This window comes from Canis lupus, chromosome 2 (genome assembly GCF_011100685.1).
Source record: "Canis lupus familiaris isolate Mischka breed German Shepherd chromosome 2, alternate assembly UU_Cfam_GSD_1.0, whole genome shotgun sequence".
NCBI classification, from domain to species: Eukaryota; Metazoa; Chordata; class Mammalia; order Carnivora; family Canidae; genus Canis; species Canis lupus.
The window spans coordinates 17,205,271-17,232,938 of record NC_049223.1 but is presented as its reverse complement, the minus strand read 5'-3'; the positions used below and the strand labels follow the sequence as shown (position 1 = coordinate 17,232,938).

The 27,668-nt window shown below is 40.3% G+C and overlaps 1 protein-coding gene across 1 annotated transcript; it reads left to right on the top strand.

The window, feature by feature from the left end:
* The first annotated feature begins 150 nt into the window (after window positions 1-150).
* On the top strand, window positions 151-24,535 carry LOC119869234 (ankyrin repeat domain-containing protein 26-like). Its single transcript, XM_038532069.1, has 4 exons — window positions 151-167; window positions 776-1,004; window positions 23,272-23,317; window positions 24,280-24,535. Exons 1-4 carry the CDS (start codon window positions 151-153, stop codon window positions 24,414-24,416), a joined length of 429 nt encoding a protein of 142 aa, XP_038387997.1. The 3' UTR covers window positions 24,417-24,535.
* The last annotated feature ends 3,133 nt before the right edge of the window (window positions 24,536-27,668 follow it).

Genomic DNA, 27,668 nt, shown 5'->3' with positions numbered 1-27,668 from the left:
TGTGTCTTTGGTATTATTACTAGAGAGCCTGAGGGTGGGGGAAACCTTTGTAGGTTTTCTACTTTATATAAAAGTATACATGTGAAACAGAGAAAGATTCACACTGGGGTGAAAGGCAGTATAAATCCCAACGTGGTTAAAAATAGCATCATGGTGGGCATGAGGGGGTGTGTGGAAGACAAAAAGGGCAGATTCTACTTCCAGGGCCTTGGTAAGTGTGTTATCAGCTAATTGCCTCTGGAGCTGTTTCGGTCCTTCTGATCACTGCTCTGCCATCTACCTGGCCCCTAGACGTTGTTGGTCTGAGGTATTCCTCGGTGCGAAACCCTCAATTTCTCTGAAGCAATGAGTAAAATGTACAAGAGTGGTGAAAGCACATCCTTGAAAATGTCTTTGAGGGATGGTTTATTTTTATGTTCTGAACTGGTTTACTAAATACAAATATGTGTAATGGCATTCTCCAGAATCTTGTAATTACAGCCATTCCAGAAGGTAGCAAGTATTACCTGTCAATCCATGTACATCACTGTCAGCCATTTCTTTCCCTCCCCTAATTTGAATTTCTTGTTAGTTATCCCTGGAATCATATACACTCCTTTGGAATAATTTTAAACCTATAAATATATATAGTAGCTCTGCTCTGTCACATTTTCAGTGTTAAAACACTGTTTACTGGCACATTCTGTTTGCTATTATGGAAACTTAAAAAAATGCAGGTCATGCAGGAATGATTTGGGTAGAAATAAAATACTAAGCACTTGTGTAATCTTCACAGGACTAATGAGAGGCCGGCAGATATCACTACCAAATATCTGGTGGAGAGACAGCAGAACAGACCTTTCCACAGCACTCTTACTATAGGACCAGTCTTGGAAGGGCCTTATGTTGGAAATTTGACTAGTAGTTTACTGCTGGATAGAAATGTTACTCCAAGAGAAAATGTAATGATTCCTACCTCAAGGCCGCAGACTTCAGTTAGCAGCATTCAAACTCACTTGATCAAGGTTAGTTATATTATCTTTCTTTTCTTGAGTTTCAGATTTCCAATAAAATTTTTGTTTTTAATTTGGTGAAATTCTGAGTTAACTGAATAATACTCATTAAGTAAAAGTTATACTGGTTTGTGCTAATAAGGAAATGGGACAGAAATTTTATGGTATTTTTTTTAAGCTCCTGGAGCTCTTATTGTCAAGAGATACCTATTATTAACTTTATTCAATAAATACAACTAAACTGACACATTTTATCTTCTTATTTTTTAAAGATTTTATGTATCTGAGAGAGAAGAGAGTGTGCCCACGAGTGGGGAGAGAGGTAGAGGGAGGGGGAGAATCTCAAGCAGGCTCCCCACTGAGTGTGGAGCCTGACTCAGGGCTTGATCCCATGACTCCGAGATGATGATCTGAGCTGGAATCAAGAGTTGGATGCTTAACCAACTGAGTTCCCAAGGCACCCCCAAACAGACCCATTTCCTTGAAAAGCTATGTTAAATTGGATTTTGGAAAGTAAATATTATTACCTACTAACCCAAAATACACTTAGATGCTTTGACTTATTCTCTGATTAGCAATAGTTTATAATATGTTTAAAGTTTGCTGTAAAAAAAAATAAAATAAAATAAAATAAAATAAAGTTTGCTGTAACCCAATTTTCCACCCCTATGCATAAGTGAACGATTAGAATCCAAACACTTAACCATGTAGGGATATTTATTATTTTAACGATTCCACGGTAAGTCCTTTTTATGAATTAAATAAACTTGTAACACTAAATTGATAGTTCTATGTTTTGGGGGCACCCGTATGACTGAGTGGTTTAGCATGTATCTGCCTTTGGCTCAGGTCATGATCCAAGGGGTCCTGGGATTGAGTCACGCAACAGGATCCCCATAGGGAGCCTGCTTCTTCCTCTGCCTATGTCTGTGCTTCTCTCTCTGTACTTTTTATGAATGAATAAATAAAACAGTTTAAAAAATGTTGTAAGTTTTGGCATTTTCTTACATGAGAGCACATCCCTAATTGCTTTCTTATAACACCTTTTTTAACTTATATTACTTCTATTTCAATTTTTATAAAATGGCTTGCTGAGCAACTGTAGAGATTTTCTAAATAAGTCAAAGAAATATTTGATTTTTTTCTTTTTTTTTTTTTTTTGAGAGAGAGAGAGAGAGAAAATGAAGGAAAGCAAGCAGGTGGTAAAGGGCAATGGGAAACAGAGAAGAGAGACTCTTAGGCAGGCTCCATGCTCAAAGTGGAGCCGGATCTCATGACCCTAAGATCATGACCTGGGCCAAAATCAAGATTCTGACACTTAACTGACTGAGCCACCCAGGCACCCCACAAATAATTGGATATTTCAAATGAAATTCACATATATTTACCTTGATTCCATCACTTGAATGATTGATGACTAAGATGGCAGTGATAGGGAGCCTTTAATAACAACCCATTTCCATTGTGTATCATTGTTGTTAAAATACTCATTTCAATCAATGCACATAGGCTTATGATTTTGATAGTATATTCATGGTTTTATTAAGTTTTTTTTTTTTTTTAATTTTTATTTATTTATGATAGTCACAGAGAGAGAGAGAGGCAGAGACATAGGCAGAGGGAGAAGCAGGCTCCATGCACCGGGAGCCTGATGTGGGATTCGATCCCGGATCTCCAGGATCGCGCCCTGGGCCAAAGGCAGGCGCCAAACCGCTGCGCCACCCAGGGATCCCTCATGGTTTTATTAATGTAGAAAAATGTAGCATAGACTCATGTTAAATGAAGCCTTAGTCTTGTTCTTTCATTTGACTTCCTTGTTTTCTTGCTCTATTCTCTTCTGATTCGATGACTTTTAGTATTATGTTTGGATGCTTTTCTTCCTTTTGTGTATCCGTTATAAATATTTGGTTTGTGATTACCATGAAGTTCATATATAACATCCTGTGTATGTATAGCAATCTCTTTTAAGTTGATGGTTACTTCAGTTCAAACAGATTTTAAAAACACTGCATTTTTACACCCTGCCTTGTTTTATAAATTTTTTTAAATTTATTTTTTATTGGTGTTCAATTTACTATCATACAGAATAACCCCCAGTGCCCGTCACCCATTCACTCCCACCCCCCGCCCTCCTCCCCTTCTACCACCCCTAGTTCGTTTCCCAGAGTTAGCAGTCTTTACGTTCTGTCTCCCTTTCTGATATTTCCCACACATTTCTTCCCCCTTCCCTTATATTCCCTTTCACTATTATTTATATTCCCCAAATGAATGAGAACGTATAATGTTTGTCCTTCTCCGACTGACTTACTTCACTCAGCATAATACCCTCCAGTTCCATCCACGTTGAAGCAAATGGTGGGTATTTGTCATTTCCAATGGCTGAGTAATATTCCATTGTATACGTAAACCACATCTTCTTTATCCATTCATCTTTCGTTGGACACCGAGGCTCCTTCCACGGTTTGGCTATCGTGGCCATTGCTGCTATAAACATCGGGGTGCAGGTGTCCTGGCATTTCATTGCATTTGTATCTTTGGGGTAAATCCCCAACAGTGCAATTGCTGGGTCGTAGGGCAGGTCTATTTTTAACTGTTTGAGGAACCTCCACACAGTTTTCCAGAGTGGCTGCACCACTTCACATTCCCACCAACAGTGTAAGAGGTTTCCCTTTTCTCCGCATCCTCTCCAACATTTGTTGTTTCCTGCCTTGTTAATTTTCCCCATTATCACTGGTGTGAGGTTGTATCTCATTGTGGTTTTGATTTCTATTTCCCTGATGGCAAGTGATGCGGAGCATTTTCTCATGTGCATGTTGGCCATGTCTATGTCTTCCTCTGTGAGATTTCTGTTCATGTCTTTTGCCCATTTCATGATTGGATTGTTTGTTTCTTTGGTGTTGAGTTTAATAAGTTCTTTATAGATCTTGGAAACTAGCCCTTTATCTGATATGTCATTTGCAAATATCTTCTCCCATTCTGTAGGTTGTCTTTTAGTTTTGTTGACTGTATCCTTTGCTGTGCAAAAGCTTCTTATCTTGATGAAGTCCCAATAGTTCATTTTTGCTTTTGTTTCTTTTGCCTTCGTGGATGTATCTTGCAAGAAGTTACTATGGCCGAGTTCAAAAAGGGTGTTGCCTGTGTTGTCCTCTAGGATTTTGATGGAATCTTGTCTCACATTTAGATCTTTCATCCATTTTGAGTTTATCTTTGTGTATGGTGCAAGAGAGTGGTCTAGTTTCATTCTTCTGCATGTGGATGTCCAATTTTCCCAGCACCATTTATTGAAGAGACTGTCTTTCTTCCAATGGATAGTCTTTCCTCCTTTATCGAATATTAGTTGACCATAAAGTTCAGGGTCCACTTCTGGATTCTCTATTCTGTTCCACTGAACTATGTGTCTGTTTTTGTGCCAGTACCACACTGTCTTGATGACCACAGCTTTGTAGTACAACCTGAAATCTGGCATTGTGATGCCCCCAGATATGGTTATCTTTTTTAAAATTCCCCTGGCTGTTCGGGGTCTTTTCTGATTCCACACAAATCTTAAAATAATTTGTTCTAACTCTCTGAAGAAAGTCCATGGTATTTTGATAGGGATTGCATTAAACGTGGATATTGCCCTGGGTAACATTGACATTTTCACAATATTAATTCTGCCAATCCATGAGCATGGAGTATTTTTCCATCTCTTTGTGTCTTCCTCAGTTTCTTTCAGAAGTGTTCTATAGTTTTGAGGGTATAGATCCTTTACATTTTTATTATGTTTATTCCTAGGTATCTTATGCTTTTGGGTGCAATTGTAAATGGGATTGACTCCTTAATTTCTCTTTCTTCAGTCTCATTAGTTATATAGTTAGTGTATAGAAATGCCACTGATTTCTGGGCATTGATTTTGTATCCTGCCACGCTACCAAATTGCTGTATGAGTTCTAGCAATCTTGGGTTTTCCATGTAGAGTATCATGTCATCGGCGAAGAGGGAGAGTTTGACTTCTTCTTTGCCAATTTGAATGCTTTTAATGTCTTTTTGTTGTCTGATTGCTGAGGCCTGGACTTCCAGTACTATGTTGAATAGCAGTGGTGAGAATGGACATCCCTGTCTTGTTCCTGATCTTAGGGGAAAGGCTCCCAGTGCTTCCCCATTGAGAATGATATTTGCTGTGGGCTTTTCATAGATGGCTTTTAAGATGTCGAGGAATATTCCCTCTATCCCTACACTCTGAAGAGTTTTGATCAGGAATGGATGCTGTATTTTGTCAAATGCTTTCTCTGCATCTAATGAGAGGATCATATGGTTCTTGGTTTTTCTCTTGCTGATATGATGAATCACATTGATTGTTTTACGGGTGTTGAACCAGCCTTGTGTCCCAGGGATAAATCCTACTTGGTCATGGTGAATAATTTTCTTAATGTACTCTTGGATCCTATTGGCCAGTATCTTGTTGAGAATTTTTGCATCCATGTTCATCAGGGTATTGGTCTGTAATTCTCCTTTTTGGTGGGGTCTTTGTCTGGTTTTGGAATTAAGGTGATGCTGGCCTCGTAGAACGAATTTGGAAGTACTCCATCTCTTTCTATCTTTCCAAACAGCTTTAGGAGAATAGGTGTGGTTTCTTCTTTAAACGTTTGATAAAATTCCCCTGGGAAGCCGTCTGGCCCTGGACTCTTGTGTCTTGGGAGGTTTTTGATGACTGCTTCAATTTCCTCCCTGGTTATTGGCCTGTTAAGGTTTTCTGTTTCTTCCTGTTCCAGTTTTGGTAGTTTGTGGCTTTCCAGGAATGCATCCATTTCTCCTAGATTGCCTAATTTATTGGCGTATAGCTGTTCATAATATGTTTTTAAAATCGTTTGTATTTCCTTGGTGTTGGTAGTGATCTCTCCTTTCTCATTCATGATTTTATTAATTTGAGTCTTCTCTCTCTTCTTTTTAATAAGGCTGGCTAATGGTTTATCTATCTTGTTAATTCTTTCAAAGAACCAACTCCTGGTTTTGTTGATCTGTTCCACAGTTCTTCTGGTCTCGATTTCGTTGAGTTCTGCTCGAATCTTTATTAACTCCCTTCTTCTCTTGGGTGTAGGATCTATTTGCTGTTTTTTCTCTACCTCCTTTATGTGTAAGGTTAGCTTTTGTATTTGAGGTCTTTCCAGTTTTTGAATGGATGCTTGTATTGCGATGTATTTCCCCCTTAGGACTGCTTTTGCTGCATCCCAAAGATTTTGGATGGTTGTATCTTCATTCTCATTAGTTTCCATCAATCTTTTAAATTCTCCCTTAATTTCCTGGTTGACCCTTTCATCTTTTAGCAGGATGGTCCTTAACCTCCGCGTGTTTGAGGTCCTTCCAAACTTCTTGTTGTGATTTAGTTCTAATTTCAAGGCATTATGGTCTGAGAATATGCAGGGGAAGATCCCAATCTTTTGGTATCGGTTCAGACCCGATTTGTGGCCCAATATGTGGTCTATTCTGGAGAAATTTCCATGTGCACTTGATAGTTTTTTTTTTTTTTAATTTTTATTTATTTATGATAGTAACAGAGGGAGAGAGAGAGGCAGAGACACAGGCAGAGGGAGAAGCAGGCTCCGTGCACCGAGAGCCCGACATGGGATTCGATCCGGGGTCTCCAGGATCGCGCCCTGGGCCAAAGGCAGGCGCCAAACCGTGGCGCCACCCAGGGATCCCTCCATGTGCACTTGAGAAGAATGTGTATTCAGTTGAGTTTGGATGTAAAGTTCTGTAGATATCTGTGAAATCCATGTGGTCCAGTGTATCATTTAAAGCTCTCGTTTCTTTGGAGATGTTGTGCTTAGCAGACCTATCGAGTATAGAAAGAGCTAGATTGAAGTCACCAAGTATAAGTGTATTATTATCTAAGTATTTCTTCACTTTGGTTAATAATTGATTTATATATTTGGCAGCTCCCACATTCGGGGCATATATATTGAGGATTGTTAAGTCCTCTTGTTGAATAGATCCTTTAAGTATGATATAGTGTCCCTCTTCATCTCTCACTACAGTCTTTGGGGTAAATTTTAGTTTATCTGATATAAGGATGGCTACCCCTGCTTTCTTTTGGGGACCATTCGAATGTTAAATGGTTCTCCAACCTTTTATTTTCAGGCTGTAGGTGTCCTTCTGTCTAAAATGAGTCTCTTGTAGACAGCAAATCGATGGGTCCTGCTTTTTTATCCAGTCTGAAACCCTGCGCCTTTTGATGGGGTCATTAAGCCCGTTCACATTCAGAGTTACTATTGAGAGATATGAATTTAGTGTCATCATGATAACTATTCAGTCCTTGTTTTTGTGGAATGTTCCACTGAACTTCTTCTTAAAGGGGAATTTTAAGAGTCGCCCTTAAAATTTCTTGCAGAGCTGGTTTGGAGGTCACATATTCTTTTAGTTGCTGCCTGTCTTGGAAGCTCTTTATCTCTCCTTCCATTTTGAATGAGAGCCTTGCTGGATAAAGTATTCTTGGTTGCATGTTCTTCTCATTTAGGACCCTGAATATATCCTGCCAGCCCTTTCTGGCCTGGCAGGTCTCTGGAGAGGTCTGCTGTTACCCTAATACTCCTCCCCATAAAAGTCAGGGATTTCTTGTCTCTTGCTGCTTTAAGGATCTTCTCTTTATCTTTGGAATTTGCAAGCTTCACTATTAAATGTCGAGGTGTTGAACGGTTTTTATTGATTTTAGGGGGGGATCTCTCTATTTCCTGGATCTGAATGCCTGTTTCCCTTCCCAGATTAGGAAAGTTTTCAGCTAGAATTTGTTCAAATACATATTCTGGCCCTCTGTCCCTTTCGGCACCCTCAGGAACACCAATTAAACGTAGGTTTTTCTTCCTCAAGCTGTCGTTTATTTCCCTTAATCTATCTTCATGGTCTTTTAATTGTTTGTCTCTTTTTTCCTCAGTTTCCCTCTTTGCTATCAACTGGTCTTCTATGTCACTCACTCGTTCTTCCACCTCGTTAACCCTCGTTGTTAGGACTTCTAGTTTGGATTGCATCTCATTCAATTGATTTTTAATTTCTGCCTGATTAGCTCTAAATTCTGCAGTCATGAAATCTCTTGAGTCCTTTATGCTTTTTTCTAGAGCCACCAGTAGCTGTATAATAGTGCTTCTGAATTGGCTTTCTGACATTGAATTGTAATCCAGATTTTGTAACTCTGTGGGAGAGAGGACTGCTTCTGATTCTTTCTTTTGAGGTGAGGTTTTTCTTCTAGTCATTTTTCTCAGTGCAGAGTGGCCAAAAGCAAGTTGTATTGGGAAAAGGAGTCAAAGAGAGGAGAGAAAGAAGGAAAGAAAAGAGAAAGAGAAAAAAAGGAACAAAAAAAAACGAAAAAAAAAAGAAGAAAAAGAGAAAGAAAAAGAAAGAAAGGAGAAAAAAGGGGGGTGGGGGAAGGAAACAAATCAAAAAGCAAAAAAAAACAAACAAAAAAAAGAACCACGGGGGAGTATCTTCTGATTCTGTGTACTTTAAGTCCCTTGACTTCCCCTGGAAGTTGTCAGTCAGTCTAGCTGGTCTTCTGGGGGAGGGGCCTGCTGTGATGATTTTCAGGTGTTAGCAGTTGGGGGAGCTGCTGTGCCCCTGCCTGGTGCAGGGCTCAGTGGGGGTTGTTTACCCTGTGAGGCCCCAGGAGCAACAGCCCTAGTGGCGGGGCCAGCTCTGGAAACCTAGAATCAGCCCCCGCAGGAACTCCGGAGCTCTCCGTCTGCAGGGCCTGGAGGCTCCGGGGCGGGGCCGCTGATCTGCTCAGCTGGGGCAGGAGCGTCCTTGCTGTCCTGGGCCCTCCTGGCCTCTGCCTGTTCCGGGGGAGGCCGGATCCTGGGCTGTGTCCCGGCGCCCTGTGCTCCCGGCCTGAGCTGTTGGATTCGCGCTCCGGGCCGCGCAACCCCCTCCGCGGAGCCGCCGCCCGAGCCTCCCCCCCCCCCCCCCCCAGCTGCTCCTGGAATCGCGCAGCCCCCTCCGCACGGAGCCTCTTCCTCTGCCCAAGCCCCTCCGAGCTGCTCCGGGTCCGCCAGGGTCCCGCCGTGCGCGCTGCAGCCCTTAGGGAGCTCGGCGCACTCTTCTGGGCGCGCAGTTGCTCTGTTACTGTCCCAGGGAGCCCGAGGGCATCCTCGCCCTTCTGGGTCCTGCTCCAACTCCCCACGAACCCCTTTCTGCCCGGGAAGGTCGGTGCAGCTCCTGCTTCCCCGGGACGGGGCTCTCCTGTCCTGGGGACACTCGCCCCGGCCTCAGCCCGGCTCCTCGCGGGGCCCCTCCCCCTTGGAGGCCTTTGTTTCTTTATTTCTTTTTTCCCATCTTCCTACCTTGATAGAAGCGCGAACTCTTCTCACTGTAGGATTCCAGGTGTTCTCTCTTTAATTCTCAGGCCGAATTCATAGATTTTCAGGATAATTTGAAGGTTTTCTAGGTAATTTGGTGGAGACAGGTGATTTGGGGACCCTACTCTTCCGCCATCTTGCCCCTCCTTGTTTTATAAATTTGATGTCATAGTTTACACCTTTGTATTTTGTGTATCCCTTAACTAGTTACTGTAGATATAATTGATATTATTCCTTTTGTCTTGTAACCCTCATACTGGCTTTATAAAAATGATTGGTCTATTACCTTTACTGTATGTTTGTTTTTACGATAAAACTGTCTCATTATTTTCTTATTTCTAGTTATGGTCTTTCTTTCTTTCTTTCTTTGAGAGCAGAGTGAGTGAGAACACAAGTGAAGGGGAGGGAGGGGCAAGGGAGAGGGAGAAGCAGGCTCCTCTCTGAGCAGGGAACAGGGAGTCCCTTGCAGAGCTTGATCCCAGGGTCCTGGGAGACTCTTCACTGACAGCCTTCCAGGTACCCTGGCCTTTTCTGATTAAAGAAGTCCTTTTAACATCTCTTATAAGACCTATTTAGTGGTGATGAACTTCTTTAAGTTTTGTGTGGGAAACTCTTTATCTTTCTTTCAGTTCTGAATTATAAACCTGCCAAAAATATCCTAGGTTTTTTCCTCTTAGCACTTGGAAAATATGCGACAATTTCTTATCTTTTTTTTTTAACTTTCTTTTTATATGATAAATTTATTTTTTATTGGTGTTCAATTTACCAACATACAGAATAACACCCAGTGCCTATCCCATCAAGTGCCCCCCTCAGTGCCCATCACCCATTCACCCCCATCCCCTGCCCTCCTCCCCTTCCACCACCCCTAGTTCATTTCCCAGAGTTAGGAGTCTTCACGTTCTGTCTCCCTTTCTGATATTTCCTACCCATTTCTTCTCCCTTCCCTTCCATTCCCTTTCACTATTATTTATATTCCCCAAATGAATGAGACCATATAATGTTTGTCCTTCTCTGATTTTTATTGGAGTTCAATTTGCCAACATTTAGCATAACACCCAGTGCTCATCCCAAGTGCCCCGCTCAGTGCCTATCACCCAGTCACCCCAACCCCCCGCCCACCTCCCCTTACACTACACCTTGTTCATTTGCCAGAGTTAGGTGTCTCTCATGTTTTGTCACCCTCAGCGATATTTTCACTCATTTTCTCTCCCTTTATTCCCTTTCACTAAATTTTATATTCCCCAAATGAATGAGACCATTATAATGTCTGTCCTTCTCCGATGGACTTATTTCACTCAGCACAATACCCTTGAGGTCCCTCCACGTTGAAGCAAATGGTGGGTATTTGTCGTTTCTAATGGCTGAGTAATATTCCATTGTATACATAGACCACATCTTCTTTATCCATTCATCTTTCGATGGGCACCGAGGCTCCTTCCACACTTTGGCTATTGGGGACATTGCCGCTAGAAACATCGGGGTGCAGGTGTCCTGCCGTTTCACTGCATCTGTATCTTTGAGGTAAATCCCCAGCAGTGCAATTGCTGGGTCTAGGGCAGGTCTATTTTTAACTCTTTGAGGAACCTCCACACAGTTTTCCAGAGTGCATGCCACAGTTTCGGCTGAAAAATCCACTGATATCCCTGTAGTGGTTCGCTTTGATATAACTAATTGCTTTTCCTTTCTTTTCTTTTCTTTTCTTTTTTTTTCTGCTTTTAAGATTCTCCTTTTCTCTTTCATTTTTGACTTGTTATTATGTGTCTTGGTGTGAAACTCTTTGGGTTCCTTTTATTTGGGACTGGCAATGCTTCCTGGGCCTGGAGGCCTGTTTTCTTCCCCAGGTTAGGGAAGTTTTTAGGTATTCTTTCTTCAAATAAGTTCTTCACCCTTTTCTCTCTTCTTTTTCTGGGACCTCTCTAATGTGAGTTTTATTATACTTGATGCTATTCCAGAGGTCCCTGTATCTTAATTTTTCTTTTTTTTTTTAATTTTTAAGGCATTTATTTATTTATGATAGTCACAGAGAGAGAGAGAGAGGCAGAGACACAGGCAGAGGGAGAAGCAGACTCCATGCACTGGGAGCCCGACGTGGGATTCGATCCCGGGTCTCCAGGATCACGCCCTGGGCCAAAGGCAGGCGCCAAACCGCTGCGCCATCCAGGGATCCCTAAATTTTCAAATTATTTCTTCTTTTTGCTTTTCAGCTTGGATGATTTTTACTACCCTTTCTTGCAGATTGCTGATCTGTTCTTCACATCTTTTAATCTGCTGTCGATTGTGTCTGGTGTATTTTTCATTTCAGTTATTGTATTCTTCAGCCCTCATTGGTTCTTTTGTATATTTTCTCTTTGTTGAAGTTCTCACTGAATCCGTCCATTCTTCCAAGTTTGCTGAGCATCTCTGTGACCATTACTTTGAACTCTTTATCAGGCTGACTCCTTATCTCTGTTTCATTTCGTTGTTTTTCTGAGGTTCTATCTCGTGGCCTTGTTCTTTCATTTAGAACATACTCCTCTGTCTCTTCGTTTTGTCTGACTTTCTCTGTTTGTTTCTAAAATTGTTCTTTCCAACTTTTCCCTCTTCAAAATATGTTGCTTTGAACAATGATTGTTAGTTATAAAGTCAAGCAAGAAGAAACATTTTTCAAAGTATTGTCTGGTCATTTCTCTCATTGGAGCTGTGGTGGGGTAGGTGGCTGAGCACATCTTTTCAAAAAAGAGATTTGGAATCTCCTAAGCACTGCCTAGTGCCTTCTCCCCAATTCACTCATTAGGCAAATCTCCCTTCCTGCTGTGAGGGAGGTAGAGATAAATCCACTTGTGGGTAATGATGGTTTACCTCTAACTTCTGACTGGATTTAAATTAAAGTTAGTCCTGTCTTTTGTACATACCAACTCTATAATGATGAGAGGTTGGACAGAGCATACTAGGTGGTAAAGAGAAGTCTGTTTTGTGTTTAATAATCCACAGCATAGATAACTCATTTGTTTTTGTTTTTTTTTTTAACTCATTTATTGATTGATTTTGGTAAACTAAGTTTTATCTGGAGGAAAAGAATAATTCTTTCCAGGAAGAGTTTCCTCCATTTCAGCCTCTTTAGTTCAACTAAAGATTTTCTCCTTCAAGTTCCGTGTCTTGTGGTTTAAAAAATTTGTACTTATAAATGCAGTCTATTAACTGTTCCCAATAGGAGTAAAGATCATTTCCATTGCTGTATTTTTATTCATAAAACATTAAAATTTATAATTTAAATTACACTTTAGACTTTAAAATTTATAATTTAATTAGAAAGGTGTTTTGTGCCTCATGCCTAGTCGTTATTGAGCCACATGACAAACTTTTATGTGTTCATTTTCAGTCAGTTATAGTTAAAAATGTAGGTATTTTTCCTGAAGATGATGAAGTAACTGGCATAAAAACTCTCAGCTCAGAAGGACCTAAAGCACATTCCTGGCCTGCAACTCTTTGGTCTTTTGACCTGAGGCAAACTGCAATCTTTCTGAGGCCTTCTTGTCTCTTATGTAAAATTAGGGACTTTGACTAAATTAGTGACTACTTTTTGGAAAACAATATTTTTTTTCAAAGAATGGAACTTAATTTGTTTTTGTTTTGTTTTGTTTTTTTGTTTGTTTCTGTTTTTGCATTAAACTGTATTATACAAAACCGAGACCAGTGGAGCTGTGTAGCTAAAAGAGAGATGAGACTACAGCTGTAGACTTTTGTCCCTCAATCCTACAGTATCCCCAATGGAACCTTAGATTTCTATGATTGGTAGTTTGGAAACAAACTGTTATGAGAAAATCCTTCTAATTAATGAGTCTTCGAATTAAAATTTGCTGATACGTTGTTTTTATGTGTATAATTTTCTTACCCTCTTATGTTTTTGATAAATGGAAAAGTATAAATAAAATTGCAAATATGTTCTCTTTATTAATGGATTGCAAGCTATTTCTACCATCTAACTCAATTCTCACCTGGAAATAAACCAGGGTCACAGAAGCAAGTATTTAGGAAAAGACTTTTGGCGAAAAGATCATTATATTACTTTGATCGTTCCTTAAGGAAATGAAGGCAGGCACTTAAGTGACTGGGCCACCTAGGCACCACTTAGTACCGTATTTAGACCCTATTTTGGGAATTCAATGAGAGGATACCTTTTATAAGAAATAAGAGCATTCTAGATGGGAATATTTGTAATGCACATTTGATCCTTGACCAACATGGAATTGAAGCTGCAGGTCTAGTTTGCCTACACATGGACTTTCTTGGCTGTTGTGTTGTACTGTATTTTCTCTTATGTTTTTCTCAATAACCTTTTTTTGTCTAGCTTACTTTATTTTAAGAATATATTCTATAACACATGTAATGTACAAACCATGTGTTAATGGACTGTGTTATTGGTAAGGCTTCCCATCACCAGTAGGCTATTAGTAATTAAATTTTGGGAGAATCAGAAATTATACAGAGTTTTGACTGCACGGGGGTAAGTGCACCTAACCACTGTGTTGCTCAAAGGTCAACTGTAGTCTGAAATATTCCTAAATATTTCATAATTAAGTAGATAATAACTATAGTAAGTCAGGTGTTTCAAAAATTGGTCCTAATTCATAGAAAGGAAACAAAGTTACAGTTAAAATTTCTTTTCCTTGTTTCTAATTCTAGAAACTTATCAATGCGAAACTAAGTTGGAAAACTGGTGCTAGCTTATATTTTTTCCTTTCCTAAAGCAGATTTTCTGAAATCTCTGTGTTCACATGAAAAGAAGTACATCAGTCATCATATAGATAACAAAATAGTTTTACTCAATATTACCAGGAGAAATTCCACATGACTTTATGTAGTCCCACTTCCATTGTTTTATGTATTTAAGAGTCTGTGCTGAAAAATAGAGCATACAACATACCTTAAGATTTTGTTTTTCTAAAAGTGCAAAAGTGGAAAGCTCATTCGGAGGAATAATTTATTAAACAACTGATTAAACTCTCATAAAGGGCACTTTTTCTGAAAATCACAAACTATTAAAGTGTAAAATGACTCTTGTTTACAATTTTGTAACAATAGGATCCTTCAGAAGTTATGTATATTCTTTTATTTCACATTCCTAGCTCCATTGGTTTCTTTACTATTTTTTATTTAAATTCAATTAACTAGCTTATAATGTTATGATATATATATCATGCCCGGAGCCAAAGGCCTACTCTCAGCCGCCGAGCCACCCAAAGGTCCAAAGATTTAATTATTTATTGGCTGAGTAATATTCTGTTCTCTCTCTCCCTCCCTCTCTCTCTCTGTCTAATAAATAAATATGATTACTTATTTATTTATATCTACATCACATCTTCTTTATGCATACCTCTTTCAAAGAACATCCATATCTCTCAGGTTGGCTATTGAGGATATTACTGGTATAAACATATGGGTGCAGGTGCCCCTTTGGATCCCGACCAAAGTGATCTTTGGGATTCATACCTTCTAGCGCAATTGCTGGGTTTTGCATAGGTAGCTCCTTTTTCAACTTTTTGAGGAACCTCCGGTACTGATTTCCAGAGGAGCTGCACCAGGTTGTATTCTCACCAACATCATAAGAGGATCCCCCTTTCTCTGCATTCCCGCCAACATCCGTCATTTCCAGAATTGCTCATTTTGGCCATTATGAAAGGAGTGAGGGGGAAACTCACCGTGGTTTTGATTTCTATTTCTCTGGTGCCAGCTTATGTTGAGCATGTTTTCATGTGTCTGTTGGCCATATGTATGTCTTCTTTGGAGACATGTCCTTTCATTTCTTCCCATTTCTTCATTGGGTTATCTTTCTTTGGGTGTTGACTTTAATTAGCCCTTTATAGACTTTGCATACCAGCCTTTTATCTGATAAGGCATTTGCAAACACCTTCTCCCATTCTGTCAGTTGTCTTTTGGTTTTGTCAACTGTTTCCTTGCTGAGCAAAAGCTTTTTATCTTGATGAAGTCCCAGTAGGTCATTTTGGCATCTGGTGACATGTTCTAGCAAGAAGTTGCTGCAGCCGAGGTCACAGAGGTTGCTGGCTGTGTTTTCCTCTAGGATTTTGATGGATTCCTATCTCACATTTGGGTGTTTCATCCATTTTGACTCTATTTTTGTGTATGGCATAAGAAAATGGTCCAGTTTTATTCTTCTACATGTGGTGGTCTGATTTCCCACACCATTTGTTGAAGAGACCACTTTGTCTCCATTGGGTTTTCTTTCCAGTATTGTTGAAGAGGAGTGGACCATAGAGTTGAGGGTCCACTTCTGGGTTTTCTCTTCTGGGCCATTGATCGACATGTCTGCTTTTGTGCCAGTACCATACTGTCTTGTTGATCACAGCTTTACAATAGAGCTTGAAGTCCGGCTTGTAATACCACCAGCTATGGCTACCTCTATCAACATATGTTTGGCTATTCGGGGTCTTCTAAGGTTCCAAACAAATCTTACCGTTATTTACTCAAGCTGTATGAAAAGAAGTTGGTAGTATTTTGATAGAGATTGCATTAAATATATAGATTGATGGAGCTAGCATAAACATTTTAACAATATTTAATTCTTTCAATCCATGAGCATGGAATGTATTTCCAGTTCTTTACACCTTTCTCAATTTCTTTCCAGAATGTCCTGTCATCTTCAGAGTACAGATCCTTTGTCTCTCTGGGTGGGTTTATTCCTAGGCATCTTATGGTGTTTGGTGCAATGGTCAATGGAATCGACTCCTCAGTTTCTCTTTCTTCCATCTCATTGTTAGTGTATAGAAATGCAACTGATTTCTGTGCATGGATTTCCTATCCTGCTGCTTTGCTGAATTCAGGAAAGGGTCCTAGCAATGTTGGGGTGGAGTCTTTTGGGTTTTCCACATAGGATATCATGTCCTCTGAGAAAAGTGAGAGTTTGAGTTCTTTTCTGATTCAGACGCCTTTTTATTTCTTTTTGTTGTCTAAATGCTGAGGCTATGTCGAACAACACTGGTTGTCCAGAGAGTGGACTTCCCTGTCGTGTTCCTGACCTTAGCGGCAAAGCTCTCAGTTTTTCCCCATTAAGAATGGCATCGGGTGTGGGCTTTTCGTAGATGGCTTTTATGATATTGAGATAGGCTCCCCCCCCCCCCCCCCCCCCCCCGCACTGCGAAGAGTATTGATCCGGAAAGGGTGTTGCACTTTGTCAACTGCTTTTTCGGCATCTCTTGAGAGGATCCTATGGTTCTTATCCTTTCGTTTATTACTGTAGTGTATCACATTGATTCATCTGCAGATGGCGAATCACCCTTGCAGCCCAGGCATTAAACCCACTTGGACATGGTGAATCGTCCTTTAATGTACTGTTGAATCCTCCCAGCCAGTGTCTTGGTGAGAATTTTGGCATCCATGTTCATCAGGGATATTGGAGTGTAATTCTCCTTTTGGGTGGGGTCTTGGTCTGGTTTTGCGATCAGAGTAATGCTGGCCTCACAGAGAACACTGGAAGGTTTCCCTTCCATTACTAATTTTTATAAACAGCTCTGAAGAATAGATTAATTCTCCCTGGAATGTGTGGTAGAATTCTCCTGGGAAGCCACCTGGTCCTGGACTCTTGGTTGTTGGCAGATATTTGATGACTGCTCCCATTTCCTTGCTGGTTATGGGTCTGTTCAGGTTTCCTGTGTCTTCCTGTTTCAGTTTTTATAGGAAGGGATCCATTTCTTCCAGATTGCTTACTTTGTTGGCATATAGTTGCTCAGAATGTGTTCTTATAGTTGTCTGTATTTCTCTGGTGCTGCTCGTGATCTGTCTTCTTTCATTCATGATCTTATTTCCCCAGATATGGTTTTCTTTTTTAAAATTCCCCTGGCTATTCGGGGTCTTTTCTGATTCCACACAAATCTTAAAATAATTTGTTGTAGCTCTCTGAAGAAAGTCCATGGTATTTGGTTAGGGATTGCATTAAACGTGTAAATTACCCTGGGTAACATTGACATTTTCACAATATTAATTCTGCCAATCCATGAGCACGGAATATTTTTCCATCTCTTTGTGTCTTCCTCAATTTCTTTCAGAAGTGATCTATAGTTTTTAGGGTATAGGTCCTTTACGTCTTTGGTTAGGTTTATTCCTAGGTATCTTATGCTTTTGGGTGCAATTGTAAATGGGATTGACTCCTTAATTTCTCTTTCTTCAGTCTCATTGTTAGTGTATAGAAATGCCATTGATTTCCGGGCATTGATTTTGTATCCTGCCACGCTGCCAAATTGCTGTATGAGTTCTATCAATCTTGGGGTGGAGGCTTTTGGGTTTTCTATGTAGAGTATCATGTCATCGGCGAAGAGGGAGAGTTTGACTTCTTCTTTGCCAATTTGAATGCCTTTAATGTCTTTTTGTTGTCTGATTGCTGAGGCTAGGACTTCCAGTACTATCTTGAATAGCAGTGGTGAGAGTGGACATCCCTGTCTTGTTCCTGATCTTAGGGGAAAGGCTCCCAGTGCTTCCCCATTGAGAATGATATTTGCTGTGGGCTTTTCATAGATGGCTTTTAAGATGTCGAGGAATGTTCCCTCTATCCCTACACTTTGAAGAGTTTTGATCAGGAATGGATGCTGTATTTTGTCAAATGCTTTCTCTGCATCTAATGAGAGGATCATATGGTTCTTGGTTTTTCACTTGCTGATATGATAAATCAACTTGATTGTTTTACGAGTGTTGAACGAGCCTTGTGTCCTGGGGATAAATCCTACTTGGTCATGGTGAATAATTTTCTTAATGTACTGTTGGATCCAATTGGCTAGTATTTTGTTGAGAATTTTTGCATCCATGTTCATCAGGGATATTGGTCTGTAATTCTCCTTTTTGGTGGGGTCTTTGGTTTTGGAATTAAGGTGATGCTGGCCTCATAGAACAAATTTGGAAGTACTCCATCTCTTTCTATCTTTCCAAACAGCTTTAGTAGAATAGGTATGGTTTCTTCTTTAAACGTTTGATAGAATTCCCCTGGGAAGCCATCTGGCCCTGGCCCTTGTGTCTTGGGAGGTTTTTGATGACTGCTTCAATTTCCTCCCTGGTTATTGGCCTGTTCATGTTTTCTGTTTCTTCCTGTTCCAGTTTTGGTAGTTTGTGGCTTTCCAGGAATGCGTCCATTTCTTCTAGATTGCCTAATTTATTGGATCCGTTCTCTTTTTGATATGTCTGGCCAGGGGTTTATCGATCTTATTAATTCTGTCAAAGAACCAGCTCCTGACTTCATTGATGTGTTCTGCTGTTCCTTTGGTTTCTATTTCATTGATTTCTGCTCTGATCTTTATGAATTTTCTTCTCCTGCTGGTTTTAGGCTTTAATATTCTGTTCTTTTCCAGCTCCTTTAGGTGTAGGGTTAGGTTGTGTATTTAGGACCTTTCTCATTTCTTGAGAAAGGCTTGCATTGCTATATACTATCCTCTTTCGATGACCTTTGCTGCATCCCAAATGTTTTGTGCAGTTGTGTTTCCATTTTCATTTGTTTCTATGAGGTTTTAAAATGTGCCTTAGTGCCCCAGTTGGATTCTTTATCCTCTGTGTATTTGAATTCTTTCCAAATTTCCTGTCAAGATTGAGTTCCAGTTTCAAAGCATTGTGGTTTGAAAGTATGCAGGGAATGATTCCAGTCTTTTGGTACCAGTTGAGAGCTGATTTGTGACTGAGTATGTGATCTGTTGTGCAGAATGTTTGTTCCATGTGCACCCAAGAAGAATGTGTATTCTGTTGTCATAGGATGGAGTGCTCTGAAGTTATCTGTGAAGTCCATTTTGTGCAATGTGTCATTCAGAGCCCTTGCGTCCTAGTGGATCATCTGCTTATATGATCTGGCCATTACAGTGAGTGTTGTGTTAAAGTACCTACTATTATTATATGACTATCCATGTGTTCCTTTATTTTTGTTATTAATTGCTTTATAAGGTGGCCTGGGTGGCTCAGTCGGTTAAGGCTCTGCCTTTAGCTCAGGTCATGTTCTCAAGGTCCTGGGATCAAGCCCTGATCAGGCTGCCTGCTCAGTGGGGAGTCTGCTTCTCTCTTTCTTGCTGCCACTGCCTGTGTTCTCTCTCTCTGTGTGTGTCAAATAAATAAATAAATGAAATCTTAACAGAAAATTGGTTTATATAGTTGGCTGCTCCCAATTTAGACACATTAAAACTTATCATTGTCCAATTTTATTTTTGGATAGACCCTTTAATTATGGCATAGTGAGTTTCTTCATCATTTGTTGTTGTTTCTTCTTCTCTTAATTCAGTCTTTGGTTTAAAATCCAATTTGTGGGATGACCAGGTGGCTCAGTGGTTGAGCATGTGCCTTCGGCTCAGGTCATGATCTAGTCCCACATCAGGCTCCCCGCACGGAGCCTGCTTCTCCCGCTGCCTGTGCCTCTGCCTTTCGCTCTCTGTGTGTCTCTCATGAATAAATAAATAAAATCTTAAAAAAATAAAACAAAATCCAATTTGTTTGATATAAATATTGCCACTCCAGTTTTTTTTCATGTCCTTTAGTATGATAAATGGTTTTCCACTCCCTCACCTTCAATGTGAAGTTGTCTTTGTGTCTAAAATGAGTCTCTTTCAGAGAGCATATCAATGGGTCTTGCTTTTTTTTATCTACTGTCATACCCTGTGTGTTTTGGTTGGGGCATTTGACTTGTTTACATTCAGAGTAATGATTGAAAGATATGAATGTAGTGCCATTGTATTATGTGTAAAGTCCATGTTCTGGTCTGTGTTACTTTTGGGCTCTCTGTTTGCTTAAAGTTTCCCCTTTACCACTTCTTGCAAGGCTGTTTTAGTGATCACAAATTCTTTTAGTTTCTGTTTGTGCTGGAAGCTTTTTATCTCCCCTTGTATTTTGAATGAGAGCCTTGCTGGATAAAATTCTTGGCTGTAGATTCTTCTCATTGAGCACCCTGAGTATATCATGCCAGCTCTCTCTGGCCTGCTAGGTCTCTTTGGATAGATCCGCTGCCAGTTGAATATTTCTCTCCTTCTTGGTTCAGGGCCTCATGTTCCAAGCTGCTTTCAGGATTTTCTCTTTGTGTCTGAAATTTGCAAGCTTTGCTATTATATGGAGATATTGACATGTTTTTTATTGATTTTGAGGAAGGTCCTCTGTGCCTCCTGGCACTTGAGTGCCTGTTTCTTTCCCCAGATGAGGGAAGATCTCTGCTATGATTTGCTCAAATATGCCTTCTGCCCCCTCCTTCCCCTCTTTTTCTGGGATCCCCATTATTCTAACATTGTTTTGCTGTGTGGTACGACTCATCTCTCAAATTCTCCTCTCATCGTCCAGTGGTTGTTTCTCTTGCTTTTCCTCAGCTTCTTTATTCTCCATTGTTTTGTCTTCTATATCACTACTTCTCTGTGAAGCCTCATTTATCCTAGCAGTTAGAACCTTCATTTTTTATTGCATCTCACTAAGATTTCCCTTTTTTTTTTTTTTTTTAATTTTTACTTATTTATGATAGTCACAGAGAGAGAGAGAGAGAGAGAGAGAGAGGGGCAGAGACACAGGCAGAGGGAGAAGCAGGCTCCATGCACCGGAAGCCCGACGTGGGACTCGATCCCGGGTCTCCAGGACCGCGCCCTGGGCCAAAGGCAGGCGCCAAACCGCTGCGCCACCCAGGGATCCCAAGATTTCCCTTTTTTTATCTCAACTTGATTAGATATCAGTTGTTTTATTTCTCCAGAAAGGCATTCTCTAGTGTCCTCTGTGTGTCTTTTAAGCCCAGCTATTATCTTGATGGTCATTGTTCTGAACTCTCGCTCCAGCCTCTTCCTTCTATCCATGCTGATTAGGTTCCAGGCAGTCAGTACTACCTCTTGTTCTCTTTGTGGCGGTGAGTTTTTCCATCTTGTCATTCTGTCCAGAGAAGAAGAGATGAGTGAGAGAACAGAATAGAAAAATATCAAGAATGACCCCAGATAAATACATGCTAAACAAATCAGAAGAGACCCGAAGCCAATTTAAAGGTTAACAAAGGAGATAATAGAATTAGAGAGATCAAGAGAGCAGAGCAGTACACCGATACTATGTGAATTTTGGTCTTTTTGTTAGGAAATTGCATCCCCAAATGGTTAAGAGGAAACCTTGTATATATACAAAAATAAAATTAAATACAAGGAAAGTCTAGCATGTAAGTGTAAAAATGGAAATTAAAAGTCAAAATAAAAATGATATTATCAGCCAGTTGAACAGAACAGAGCAATATACTATATCGTAAGTATATTTTGGTCTGTTTGTTAGAAGAAACTACATCCCAAAATTGTAAAGAATGAAAAACTTCATTATATGCAAAAATAAAATTAAATGCAATGAAAGGATAGAATGTAACTGTAAATATGAAAATTAAGATAGATTTTAAAAATATTATAATCAGACAGATGAAGAGAATAGAGCAGTATAGTAGATTCTGGTTGTATTTTAGTCTATTTCTTAGAAGGAACTACTTCCCGAAATGGTACAGAAAGAAAAACTTCAATATATACAGGAATAATATTAAGAGCAGTGAAAGGATTGAATGCAAGTGTAAAAAGGTAAATTGTAAGAGTTGATAAGTGAAGAAATTGGTTGAAAGCAAAAAGAAAATTAAAATAGAAAGACTAAGGAGTCATGAGAAATAGCCATGAGTTCTATATACTGTTTGCCCCTAGCACTGGAGTTCTGCAGCTCTGTATGATGAGTAAAGTTGGTCTTAGCAGGATGTTGTTGCTGACCTCCTGAGGGAGAGGCCTGTTGCACTGATTCTTAGGTGTCTTTGCTTAGGGTGGGATTGCAGCACCCTTGCCTGGGGGCCAGGCCAGGTAAGCAGCTCCAGATTGCTCTCTGTGGATTTTGTTCCCTGAAGGCTTTCTGGGCAGCTTTAGAGGTTGAGAATGAAAATGGTGGCCTCCTAATTTCCAGCCCTGGAATTGAAAGATCTCACTCCCTACTGTGTCTCCCTGGTTTCTGTCTGCACTCTGTATTCACCCAGCCTGTGACCAAGCATTTTTATCTCAAGCACAGACCCCCTTTCGATTTTCCAAACTTTGCAGACCCCTGTAGCCCCCATTCACACTGTGCCTCCAGGGGGAAGGAGGAGGTCTTGCCCAGTTTTGCCACTTGTTGGACCCCTGCTTGGAAAGTGGTCACCTGACTGTTCGTCGGTGTGGGGTTTATGGCAACACTGAGCTGAATGCCCACTCCTGGGCTCACTGATTGCAACTGGCTTCCCCACTCAAATGCCTTGGCAACCACCATACTCAGGCGCTGCCCCCATTCCTTCTGTGACCCCGCCCCCCCCCCCCCCCCCCCCCCCAGGGATCCTGAGACCACACTGTCCGTCCCACTTAGGATGCTGCCCCCCGTTGCCACCTGAGCATCTTTCAGACAGGGATGTCCTCACTGGAACAGACCTCTTAAAAGTTCTGGTTGTGCACTCTGCTGCTATATCACTTACCAGGACTTGCCTTCTGGCTTCCAGAGGCTCCCTGCCCCCCTGGTTTAATCTTCTGATACATGCCTCTGATTCATTTCTCCACACCTCCTACCTTGCAGAAAGCAGTCGCTGTTCTATTTGTAGAATTGCAACAATTCTTTTCTTGGATCTCTGTCTGAGTCCACAGGTGTTCAGAATGATTTGATACCTATGTAGCTGAATCCCAGACACCAGACAAAACTAGGGTCTCCTACTCCTCCACCATCGTCCTCTTCTTCCAGAAATTCTGTATATTCGATTAATCAATATTAATTGTACTTTTTATTAGACTCCTCTAAACAGCATTATAGGTTTCTTCTCAGTTATCCAGATTAAAATAACTAGGGATTTATTTTATTTATGTGATTATCTTTCTATTTAAGCAAATTGTAGCTTTTACTCTCTAAAAGTATCATTTCCAGACCACGTTTCATAAGCAAAATAAAATTCCTACAATAATGTCTCTTGTTTAACTTGAACATTGTAAGTAACGTTTAACTTATTTCAGATGCTGCAGGAATGGAAAGACAATATAATCAGAGATCTAAAAGAAGGTATGTTGCCAAATGTACGAATTTAGATGGTCATTAATTTATGAAATAAACCACAAATAGTAACTGGCATCCCTTCCCCTTGTTAAAATTTTGTCTAGATATATCTAATAAAAATGCAAAACATAAACATAATGAATAAGAGACTTATTCCTCATTTGGTCATCGTGTTTCATACCTTTTTTAAACATCTGCAGCCTGTTTGCCTGTTAGCACTTTTGGCTGTAATCTTCCTTCACTTGTGCCATCGCTATGGAACTGTCAATCTGAAAATGTGGGCGTTCTCAAATTCTTGTTTCTGCTAGTGGTAGAAGACCAAACAGACCAGACTTGTCTTAGTAATACTTAGTTAAGCAATTATATAGTTCATATAGCTGTCCCTTGACAGGTGACATTTCAATCTCCAGCCACTGGTTTTGCCATTGGGTAAAATTCCAGGTTTCTTAGCATGGAATATAAGCACCCAAATCAATTTGGTTCTTGCCACATTGGTGAGCCTTCTCTGTCGCCATTACCCTACTCTGCTGCTTTGCAGAGAGTAATCTTTCAGGTATCAGCCTTCCTATTCCCTCCACCGAAAAGCAGACAATATTGATAGAAAACCAGGATGTCCCTTCTTATAATGTCTTGTTTTAAACCTGTCATGGTATATTTGACTCTAGATATTGCCTGTTTGATTTTTCAGTTGATAGTATATGATTGTTCAGGGGTGGACTGTGTCATCAGCTTGCAATCTCATCTTGTAATGAGAAAACCAGAAGCTCTAGTGTTTATCCACAGTAGTAATTAATTCAATGGGCAATCGTGAGCAAACTGGATTTAATAGTAATCTTGTATTTTATATTGTAGTTATATGTACATATTTTTCATCCTTTTAACACTCAGAAGATTCCAACTTTTTTTACTAACTTCTAGTTAACTACAAAGTATTTCAGATAAAGAATATTATTCTTTCTCTTTTTCAGTTGCTCGTGATTGCGAATCAGGATTCTGTAGATCTTCTCCTTTAGGACCTACTGACGAATCAAATGTAAATCAAGATCCAGTACTGCAAGCATCACGAGAATATGTAGAGATTTTGAATAGAAAGTATATGATCTGAAAGATATATAGTAAAAGTTTATTACCTAGATGTTTAATATAACATTTTAATTGTTTCCCAGTAAATATCTGATGTACAAAAAATCTTTATTAAAGGAAATTTTGTTATATCGTGTGTAATGAAAGTTTATATATTATTTTAAGCTATGTTTCTTGGCATCTGATTAACTTTTAAGCATATTTTGTACATGGAAACCAGCATTATTGAGTTTTACAGGCTCCAATCTGCCCAAGTAGATCGGACCAAATTGTTGATAATGTTTTGGGGCTGGTAATTGGTAGGGTTTTTTTTTTTGTATTTTCTGTTTTATTACTAGACATATGGATTTAGACACACATCATTTTGATATACTGCTGCTAAAGCTATCAACAATGCTTGTATGTATTTCAATTTTTATAGTGCCATAAAACCTGTGTATAATTTTAATTTTAAATACTTATTATTCATAGCTCTTTCCTCATGGTGAAAAAGATTTGCCTAAGGTTTTTTATCTTTTCTTTTTTTTTATTTACTTTTTGAGAAGAGTATTAAAATTAGAGAAACGAAAAAATAGAGAAAACGACCTTTTCCCTCCAGAATGGTTTGAAAGTAAATTGTTAAATTGTGCCCAATTCCTGTGGCCCCTATATCCTGCAGGTCAGTACATTCCACATAGCTACTGTACAACCCAGCCAATCAGAAAATCAACACTAATACAATTGTCCCTTGAGTAATGTGGAGCTTAGGGGGGGCACTGATCCTCTGTGTGAAAATCTGTGAACTTTTGACTCTATATATATATATATATAATATATATATATAATACTGAGTTTTCCAAACAATATTTTAATTGCTCTACTCTCAGTGTTTAAAAAAATTTCTTATAAAGATCCTGCAAGATATATTTTAGATTTATTTTCAGTTATTTGATACTTTTGATCCTATTTTAAATTATTTTTAAAAATCAACTTCATTTCCTGTTTATAGCTTATAGAAATAAAAATACTTTGCATATTGAGCTTAGGATCAGCTATCTTTTTTTAAGATTTATTTATGATAGACGTAGAGAGAGAGAGAGAAAGAGAGAGGCAGAGACACAAGAGGAGGGAGAAGCTGGCTCCATGCCGGGAGCCCGATGCAAGACTCGGGCTTGCAAGATCCCGGGACTCCAGGATCACGCCCTGGGCCAAAGGCTGGCGCCAAACCGCTGAGCCACCCAGGGATCCCCAGGATCAGCTATCTTGATAAACTATCTTACTATTTCTCATAGTTCTGGAGTCTAGGAAGTCCAAAATCAAGGCCCTGACATATTAGTGTCCAGTGAGGGTCTGCTTCCTGGTTCATGAGTGCCTGTCTTCCTCCTGTGTCTTCATAAGGGACAGGGTCAAGGTAGCTCACTCCAGCCTCCTTTAGAAGGGCACTAATCTCAAATCAGGAGGACTACACCTTCATGACTTAATCACTTACCAAAGGCACCACCTCCAAATATCATCACATTGAACACTAAGACTTAAAACCTGAGTTTGGAGGTGGGGGTACAGAAATATTCAGTGTAGAGCAAGGCTGTTCCTTGTTCTTGGCCATGTAGACTTCACAATATGGGTGCTTGCAATATGGTTCACAGTAATCTCTTGTGATACTTGTATATCTGTGGCATCAGTTCTTTTATCTCCTTTTTATTTTATTTATTTTATTTTATTATTTTATTTTATTTTTTATTTTATTTTATTTTATTTTATTTTATTATTTTATGGAGTTAAAAGTTTTTTCTACTTGAGTATAGTTAACCCGTTACAGTAGTTTCAGGTGTACAGCATAGGCATTCAGTTTCTGTATGCATTATACTATGCTCACCACAAATGTAGCATCCATGGATTTTTTTAAGCCACTTTTAAAATAAAAAGGATTTTACTTACTTAAGAGAGCACGAGGAATTTGGCCTGAGATTTAAAGAGAAAACAGCTGGAATGCTACAGTGAAAAGAGTTTGCACTTCTATCAAAGTAGGAAGATGGAAAAAATAAAAAGCATCCAAGGGGGAGGAGGCCCCGCGAAGACCCTGGCTCAGACCTGGTGGCAAGTGACCCCAGGACAGGAAAGGCCAGTCCCAGAGATGCAGGTTTACCAATCTTCCCGGAAGGAAAGGCACTTGCAGGGAGCTCGGGCAGGATCCCAGGATGGGCAGGGATGCCCTCAGGCTCCCAGGGGCACTAACAGAGGAACTGCGCCCCAAGGGAGAGGGCGCCACATACTATGGGCCGAGCTCCCTAAAGGGCTGCAGCGTGCGCCCGGAGGGGCCAGGAGCGGCTCAGGCGGCGGCTCCGCTTCGAGGGGGCTGCATGGCCCAGGAGCGTGATTCCAGCGGCACAGGCCCCAGATCCCAGGGCACCAGGGGAAGCAGCCCAGGATCTGGTATTCCCCCCGGGGACAGGCGGAAGCTGAGAGGACACAGGGCAGTAAGGAGGCTCCTGCCCTGGGTGCAGCCCGCCTGTGGAGCACCCAGGCCCCTTCGGACTGGGAGCTGTGGTAATTACTGCGGGAGCTGACTCCAGGGCTAGAGACCTGGCCGCCGCCACTGTTGTTCCTCCTACTGTCACTTTGTACTGGGGACTGAGCAGGGGCCTCATAGGATAAACAGCTCCCACTGAGCCCTGCACCTGGCAGGGGGCTGGGAAGCTCCCCCAGGTGCACACACCTCTGAGAATCAGCATTGCTTGTAGAAGCAGGCCCATCCCCCAGAAGACCAGCTGGAAGGACAGGGAAAGCAAGTTCTTGACCAAAGCAGTGCTGGAAACTAACAGGGGAAGTCGAGGGATTTACAATATATAGAATCAGAGGATACTCCCTCTTGTTTTTTGTTTTCTGTTTCCGCCTCCCCCCCCCCCCCCCCTTTTTCTCTCTCTTTCTCCTTTTTCCAGTACAACTTGTTTCTGGCCACTCTGCACTGAGAAAAATGACTAGAAGGAAAAATTCACCACAAAGGAAAGAATCAGAAACATCCTCTCTCCCATAGAGTTACAAAATTTGGAATACAATTCAAATTCAGAAAGCCAATTCAGAAACACAATTCTAAACCTACTGGTGGCTCTAGAAATAAGCATAAGGGATTTAAGATACTTCATGACTGCAGAATTGAGATCTCATCAGCCTGAAATTAAAAATCAATTAAATGAGATGCAATCCAAACTGGAGGTCCTAACAATGAGGGTTAACGAGGTAGAAGAACCAGTGAGTGACATACAAGACAAGTTGATGGCAAGGAAGGAAGCTGAGG

What these genes read in the sequence shown, in the direction of transcription:
- LOC119869234 (XM_038532069.1), top strand. An exon ending in TTCAAACTCACTTGATCAAG is followed by an intron (nt 1,005 to 23,271) that starts GTTAGTTATATT and finishes AACTTATTTCAG; the next exon opens with ATGCTGCAGGAATGGAAAGA. An exon ending in AATCAGAGATCTAAAAGAAG is followed by an intron (nt 23,318 to 24,279) that starts GTATGTTGCCAA and finishes TCTCTTTTTCAG; the next exon opens with TTGCTCGTGATTGCGAATCA.